The 8,134-nt window shown below is 39.5% G+C and overlaps 1 protein-coding gene across 1 annotated transcript; it reads right to left on the reverse strand.

Moving 5' to 3' along the window:
* Positions 1-1,327: 1,327 nt before the first annotated feature.
* Positions 1,328-7,594, reverse strand: LOC143220645 (uncharacterized). The gene is made up of 3 exons (XM_076446259.1): positions 7,262-7,594; positions 6,522-6,774; positions 1,328-1,578 (listed from the first exon to the last, which is right to left on the reverse strand). The coding sequence occupies exons 1-3, from the start codon at positions 7,592-7,594 to the stop codon at positions 1,328-1,330; spliced, it is 837 nt and encodes a 278-aa protein (XP_076302374.1).
* Positions 7,595-8,134: the final 540 nt, after the last annotated feature.

The raw sequence follows: 8,134 nt of genomic DNA on the forward strand, positions 1-8,134 counted from the left end.
TCTTTAATGTCTTCGTGACGAATAGCTCTGAATAAAGGAAGATCGAATTTTAGGGAAAATTAGAAAGCATAAGGAATCTCGGTAAATTTCTGTAAGATTTTTCCATGATTTCTCTTCGTCTTTTTTCTTTCAAATAAATAATTCTCGTTTGATCGGCAAGTTCTTGTCTTTTTAATGTCTTCGTGACGAATATCTCTGAATAAAGGAATAGCTCTGAATAAAGGAAGATCGAATTTTAGGAAAAATTAGAAAGCATAAGGAATCTCGGTAAATTTCTGTAAGATTTTTCCATGATTTCTCTTCGTCTTTTTTTCTTTCAAATAAATAATTCTCGTTTGATCGGCAAGGCGATCAAAACGAATGACCAGTCGAGGAAAGGGAAGAAGCTGTACATCGCGTTACATCATGACATTTTAATCCCAACTTGAATCACAAGCTAACTTTCTACTTCGCTATAAAAAATGACTCGAAACAGACTAGCTTTAATACGGCATTTCGCTATAAAAAGTGTCGCGAGAGATGGACTCGACTCTAATCATCAGAGAGTCATTTACAAGTCGTTTGCACTTTCTACATAGTCTCGGTTCGCCTATCGAGTCTCTCCAGTTTCTTATCTTACACCGTTTCACACTGTTATTTTACAGTATCGTTCGATCACAAATGGCTTCCTAACACAAAAGTATCCTTCGCACTTCCTTCACGACCATTTCACCACGATTACCTCCGATAATGAAAAATCAAAGATCGAGTAAAAACAACTAACTTTTCAAAACTCTAGTTTCCACCTCTGGAACATATCGAACGTACACGATGTCACTCCAGCTCCGTTAACAAAAAGTAGAGTCGTTCTCGTGGAATTTCCATTGTCCAACATCCTCGTGTGTACGTCGCTTTTTTTTTGTTAACATAATTCTTCTCGTAACCGTAACGTCTCTTGGATAAAAATACCGAGATTTACGAAAGCAAACGACGAAAGAAAAGCGTACAATTGACCGTCGCAGACTTGGAAATGAATGAAACAGTTAATATAAAAAAAACAGCGACGCTGTTCGATGCTTCTTCTTGAAATTGCACTAGAGACCTGCGTGTATCCATGCTCTTCGACTGCTCGACCAGCAAGTGCACGTGAAAGGGCGATCCAAAGTCTTCGAGGGATATTCGTAAGATTCTCGAGGTCCCTTTAGCATGTCTGACCTTTCACGAATCCGTTCGGGATGCTTTCGAGTTTCTCGTTCCCGTAGCCAACGCTGCAGACAGCGTTACGTTTTCCGGTCGGGTCAGACGGTTCCTGCGTGAAAGAGCAACATCATCATTGCGCTGTTTCGTTTCAGCGATGTTGGCGTTGAATAGTTTGTCTGTGTTGCGGTGGATGGGACAAGCTAACCGAATGGCAATAGGTGATCTGATGGAAACTCGTCGGTGAACCGGCGCGCCTCGAAACATGGATGTCGCTCGTTCGCGACGGCGATGGCGTCTCGTCGCCCAGGACGTCGATTTCGTCGTCATCGGAGTCTATCGGCGCGTCGCTGCTCGCCCGTGATTCTCGGCCGCCGCTCAGAGAGAAATCCACTGGTCGTTCTGTGAACAGTTTGGTCGCAAACGAGCTTATTATTCGGATTTTTCATTTGTCGTTCGCTTATCATTGTAATTCTTTATTTCTAATCTGCTTGTTATTCCGATCTTTAACTCGTCGTTTCGCTGCTAATTATTAATTTCCAATTCGTTTGTTATCGTAACTTTTAATTCGTAATTCGCACGTTAGGGTAATTTGTTTGTTTTGGTAATTCGGTTATTATCGTTATCTGTATTCCGTGATTTTCTAGCGACTTTGTATTTCCGTGTTCTTAGATTCTCTATGCTTATAGATCTCGATATTTCGTATCGTTATATTCGAAGCGTGTACGTTTCGAGGTATCCTTTCTTATATTTTTATTACGTTTGATAGTTTAGGCTATCACTCTTTCGACACATTTCATAATTTCGAGTAATTTAATTTCTCGAACCTTATGCCCATTACCGAGCTTAATGAGAAGTGCAATCACGCTTAATGAGCCGACGTTTGTATTACGAGGTAATTAATGTCTACATTCTTGCAGTTGACTAGCAGAAGGGGTTAATCAAGAGTTTAAATTCATTTCTCGCGTGGTTTGATTTAAATGGAGCAAAAGAAGATGATATTAAAGCGAAGTCGAAAGTTACGATTTTAACGTTTAACGTAATGTTCAAGAATACCGCGTTAATAAGATTCGGAGAGAAATTTTACCGCAGTAACTCGGAATATTTACCTCGAATTCTATACGGAAATCATAGATATCTGTCCGGTAAAATTTAACAGTTCTACGAATAGACTACTTGAGAAACTCCGAATTGAATTTCCCACCGATATCTGGCGAAACCCAGAAAATTCTCAACTTCGAGATCGAAACTCGCTGTTCTATCGTTCTTTCCTTATTTCCAACTTTTAAAATCGCTAAAGAAATAATTCGACCACCTTCCGATTAATTATATTCATCGATGAACAAAATAATCGCGTCGCCGTATTTCATCTGAAATCTATTTGAATCTTTACTATTCTTATTGAAAACAATCTCTTTGCGAATCACAGATCTCTAATATTAACGCGTGATCGTACCAGACGATAAATATCGCGTATCTACGAGGAAAGAAAGGAAACAGAGGAGAAAATAATCGTGGAAAGGTTTTCCAACGGTTCTTATCTCGTGGTCAGAAAATCGACTGATCAAATTGGGTCAGATATGTGCCGGTACACAACTAAGGTCCTCGGCAGTGGCCCTCGATGGCGGGCAATCGCGAATGTAGGTCTGGCCGAGCACTTAGCCGATAATTGACTAATTTTCTCGAAGACCGAATCGAGAAGACAAGAGGTAAGACCGGGGGTCGTAAGATGCCGGATTGAGAGCAACGGAGAAACACGGGTTGAGAAAGAGAGTGACGGATAGAGGGTGAAACTGGAAGAGGGGTTGTCGTGACTCTGCCGGCTTCCTTAGACGGGTATCCGTTCGAGTCTCTAGACGAGGCGGTCTCATCTTCTACGTGCTTTCCACCCCTTATAACCCCCTTCTTCCTGGCTGCCAAGGAGACGTCTACTAACTTCGTTAGCCCTTCCTACCGAACGAAGCCATCTTGGCCACCGAGACGAGCAACTTGCCGGAGGTTATGAGTAGATGTGGTGTAAGTCGCATCTGGGGTGAGTTCGAATCGCGACAACGGCTCTAGAGAGTGATCATTTGACAGAGGAAGGACGCTGTTGGAAAAATACCATTGGTTCGCTATGACAGCCTGAAGACTTGAAATCGATTATATCTTGGTTACTGGGATAAGCAGCTTGGAAATTACACCACGCGTTAATTATATTCGAATGAGTTTGGATAACACCGAATAATCTAAAAGATTTCCGCTAGGTTTTAATAACGATTCTTCTAAAAATATTGTTAACTGATATTTATTCCAAATTTCCAATGAAGAATTAAACAAAATAAGGACTCTATAATTTTTCGAAAGTAAAAGATCTATCGCGTATCTGAAACTAGGGATAGAGGAAAATTATAGATACGATAGTAAACGTTTTACTATAATCTTACAGAGTATCTAAGCAAGGAAGGTATCAGGAAGATGCACGACAGGATAAATATCGAAGAGCTACGATTACTTGAACATTTTTCATAATTAGTATTTTGGGACCGGAGTTTTTGCCGAGGGAAATAGTGTTTTCGAACGTCAACGTTACAGCTTTAAATCGATTCGCGCGGGCGAATCCGATTCGATTATTCCCAGATCGTGGCATTTACTACATTATACCAGCGCCGATCGTGCGCCATTGTGCGTGCACAAAGCGGTACAGTTATCGGGAATTAGTGCTCGATCTATTTGAACGATGCTGTTGTTTCGTCTTGCCTGTTGTTTACACCATTGCGATTCTCGTGGAAAATATGTATTATGCTTGCGCGATGGGAATCATTTTTTATCCAAGTCTCGAATAATAATCTCGTATAACATTAAAGTAAAATACCGAATAATACCGGCATATGAAAAAGGCAACAAATCCTTTGTTCGCGAAAATGCAAAATAAATCGGTACCTTCGACGATCGATGAATAAATGAATAGATAATAAATAAGTAGATAAATAAATAGATGAATAAACGAGGAAAATTTGGATTAAAATTTAACGCCGATATTTCTTTTATTTTCGAAAATCAACGATATCTCGAGATACCCTTGAAACTCGATCTACGAATTGAATTTGCGAATCCAATCGGTGGATTATTTTTTCCGTCGCGGATGGTTTTTCTCTGTTAACAGAAAGCTCTGCGGAAACGACATAATGGCACGGATCGAAGTCTCGAAGGTAACTTGCAGGAACGATAACACGGTTAAACGGGGATACGAATTGCGGGAAATTGTACGGCAAAAAGCGATCATTATCCATGCAACGGTAGTTAATCATTATAGTTGCTGCGACCTCGGTTATGGTCTGGTTAGTTAACTAAAGTTGCGTAATTTATTGCCAGCCGAATTTTGGTTGCATTATATGGTCCATTAGCATGATAACAGGGAACTATTTGACGTACACGGAAATTCCGACGCGCTGGCCGCGCTCGAATGCAAATTGATAATCACAATTACGAAGTTTATACTAATAACGATTTAATTGCGATACACAAGCTACGATCTACTTTCCGTCTCGATTATTACTTTTCCGCTTGCTACGATGGCGCCAATTACGCCACGCAAAATCGTTAACAATTCTCCGCCAGTTCGTTCACCATATTTTCGCCTTTTTTTTCACACTTTCATACCCCATTTTTTCCCCGATTTTCTTCCTTTTCCGTGGAAATTTCATCGCACCTACGCGCGATCTGATTATCGAAATTTCGTAAGTAATACGAAATGGGAAATGATAAATACCTTTTTTTGAAATAAGAGATGCGATTTCTATTTCCAGTGGATTAGTCGCGGATCTTCGAATATGGATGATTTTGATTAGAATTAGAGATATACCAATGAGATCGAATTGAAATGATCGTAGAAAGAGATGTTTACATAGAAATATTTATGAATATCTATAGTATTCTGTTGTTGTATTTTTTTTCTTTTTCTTTTTTCAAATTTTAATCGAATCTTCGAGGAATCAAGATGTGGAATTCTATAATCTTGGATTTAGTAAAAAAGAGAGTATGAATTGATCATAGTAATGGAATTTATACACTCTTTTCTTTAAACTCTTCAATTTAATCATTCGATTATCGATTAAAATGTAACACGAAAGAATCCTTTTGTTTCTCAGAATCTTCGCAATTAATTAGCATATCGAGGTGTCGAGCAATCCATCGAATAAGGAGAAAATTCTAGGATCTACGAATTGATAAAAACTAACGGCTATGGGTAGAGTAATCGAGTGAAAATGTATCTCTAATTTCATTTTCTCTTCCATTTCGAATTTTCAAATTTCCGAGCGTTCTGAAATCCAATTTTTCAATTAGCCAAAAACGATGGCGCCATTGCGATCTGCTGATCGCGCGCGCGTATCTCTTTAACCGGTCAAAGTCTTCGTTAATTTCCCAACTTCGTTAATATTCCCCGATTTTCAAATACGATCTTCCGCATCGTTCGATTTCTTTATTCTCTCTCCGCCCGTACGCTGAATTACAAAATATGATTTATGAGCAATTGATTATGTAGGACACATCGTGTTGTTAATCCGAGCTAATTGATGCGACGCAACGCGAACGGGCGCATGTTTATCGAAAAGTCGATGCACGTGTTTAGCGATAATTACGCATTGTTAGGTGGATACGGAATTGCATAGGTTCTTGCGATTGTAATTAAACGCTTGCATTAGATACGCGATGCGTGAAAATTTTAAGCGTCATCGAGTTTACAATGGGCGGTTAACTTTCCATTTTATCGGATGCAACTTTGCCTAAAGTTTCATTCGCCTGCCTGTCGTCATCGTTTCCTTTCGTTGATACATAAATAAAATCGTCGATTTATCTCGTAGCAAAATGTAATTTTCTCCGTTAAGGATAGAAGTAATATAATTTTTAACAAAACTTCATTGATCAAGAACGATCCACGAGTATTACGATTAATCGCTATCGAATTCGAAGTTGTTCCTAATTTGAGTCATCGAACGAATCGAATATTCGTTTCAGTCTCATCTCGAGATTCGAAAATAATCTTTTTAAACGATTCGAAAATATTTCGCTTAAGATATTCAGAGATAATAGAGATTTAGAGAATTTCGATGAAAATGTGAACTGTTTTAAGACCGTATGTAAAATTAGTAGCTCGCCCGACACGAATATAACGAAATTTCTAATATTTTAATTAAAGGAAAGAAAATTTGTACATTTTCTTCGGTTTACTTACTGATACTTTTTCATTTTCGCTTATCAACGAACGTCGAGGCTAATCGACAAGAATTGTTCGTAGATTTTATTGAAAATCAGGGATAGATTTTGCCGTTGTTAGAGGGTAGAAAAAAAAATGGCTGGCTTACCGGCCGGTGACGCAACGGAAACGGATTGACCGGTGCATTGCTGATTGGAATTCTGATTGCTGTTGCTTCCCGCGCTTCTGTTCAATTTTATCATTTGTTTCTTGTGCTTCATCCGCCGGTTTTGAAACCACGTTTTCACTTGGGTCTCCGAGAGGTGAAGAGCCGCCGCAAGCTCGACCCTTTCCGGCGTGCTGAGGTACTTCTGCACTTCGAATCTGGCCTCCAAACCCGCTAATTGCTGTTCACTGAACACCTAAATACGACACAAAGAATTCACCGTGTATCTATCCTAATTTTAACTCGTCTCGATCGAGTGCCGTTTGAATTACTTCCAAAAAAACAAGCAGAAACGATTTCTCAGCCAATATCTCTATATTTCTCGATCAAATTGCTTTCTATAGAAACTACATTAAGGGAAATCGTAATTTTCTAAACGTAAATTAAATTTCTAAACGTAAATTAAATTTCTAAACTAAAATTTGATTTAAAGAAATCAGCCAAAAGTACCAACGCAACGATTTAAATTATTAATTAGTTGTTATAAGAGTATTAAAACAAAACAAAAAATTAAAAATAATTCAAGTGCGATGATTGAATCGACGAGAAGTGAAAGAATCGATGCTAAAATTAGAGATGAAATTCACAGTTTACCCGTGTTCGACTGAAATATCACGATGCAAGAGGTTAGCAAGGAACGAAGTAGTAGAAGAAAAATAAGGATTACAAGTAGTATCACTCACTGTTCGTGCCTTACGTCGTCGGCAATGCTTCAAGGCTGCAAGTTCAGTAACCCCAGGCACGACTCCAATCGCGGTGTTACCAAAAAGTGGTCCTAGGAAGAAGGTCGCCGTAGGCGGTGCAGAAGGGTAACCGGGTAATAAACTGGCAAATTGTTGATACTGTTGATGCTGCACCCCATGACTGGACGTCAGATGCTGATGATGAAGTTGATGATGAGAATGCGGTGGTGCAGTGCCACGGCTCAAGATGTCCTCTATCAAAAACGAAGTCCTACTAGCGGAAGTTCCATTCTGACCTGGCTGAGCCTGCTGCTGCTGGCAAGTCGACTGCATTTTCACGAAAACAAACGATTTTGAACCGGGATTATCGAGGTGCGTAATTCGTTACATAGTTAACGAACGATACCACGAGCTTTCTTCCAGTCACTTCCTTAAATTAGCTTTGTCGCTACTCTTTACTAAACACCAAATACGATCTTTCTCTTCCGTGTACTTCCAAAGGGTTGCTCGATGGTAATTCACTTTTGGAATTCACGGTTTTCGCAGACGGTTTATCAGGTTACCGTGATATTCACCAGGCAAAACAGCTTCGATGGTAGTTTCAAGGAAAATTCGATTCTTCCTTTGATCAACGTGACGATAACTAAATTATTCCCGAGACGTAATCAAACGAACTGAACTTCTACGTGTACACACTTATTCCGGAAAAATCTATAACAACGTTTGAACGATAAACTAGCGGATATTTCGAAGCATGTAACAATCCGTCGATGAGTTTTCTTCAGCCACAAAAAGTCGCGTGAATGCTCACCCGGAAACACGTAAACTGTTCACCGCAGAAGCGGAGCCTGAGCACCACCTTCATGAAACACT

Source organism: Lasioglossum baleicum, unplaced genomic scaffold (assembly GCF_051020765.1).
Source record: "Lasioglossum baleicum unplaced genomic scaffold, iyLasBale1 scaffold1379, whole genome shotgun sequence".
Taxonomy (NCBI): domain Eukaryota; kingdom Metazoa; phylum Arthropoda; class Insecta; order Hymenoptera; family Halictidae; genus Lasioglossum; species Lasioglossum baleicum.

Excerpts from the sequence above, each read along its gene's own strand:
- LOC143220645 (XM_076446259.1), bottom strand. The coding sequence starts at position 7,594 with ATGCAGTCGACTTGCCAGCAGCAGCAGGCTCAGCCAGGTCAGAATGGA. Across the intron at positions 6,775-7,261 it reads GACGACGTAAGGCACGAACA|GTGTTCAGTGAACAGCAATT; the intron begins GTGAGTGATACT and ends TGTCGTATTTAG. Across the intron at positions 1,579-6,521 it reads TTCCGTTGCGTCACCGGCCG|AACGACCAGTGGATTTCTCT; the intron begins GTAAGCCAGCCA and ends AACTGTTCACAG.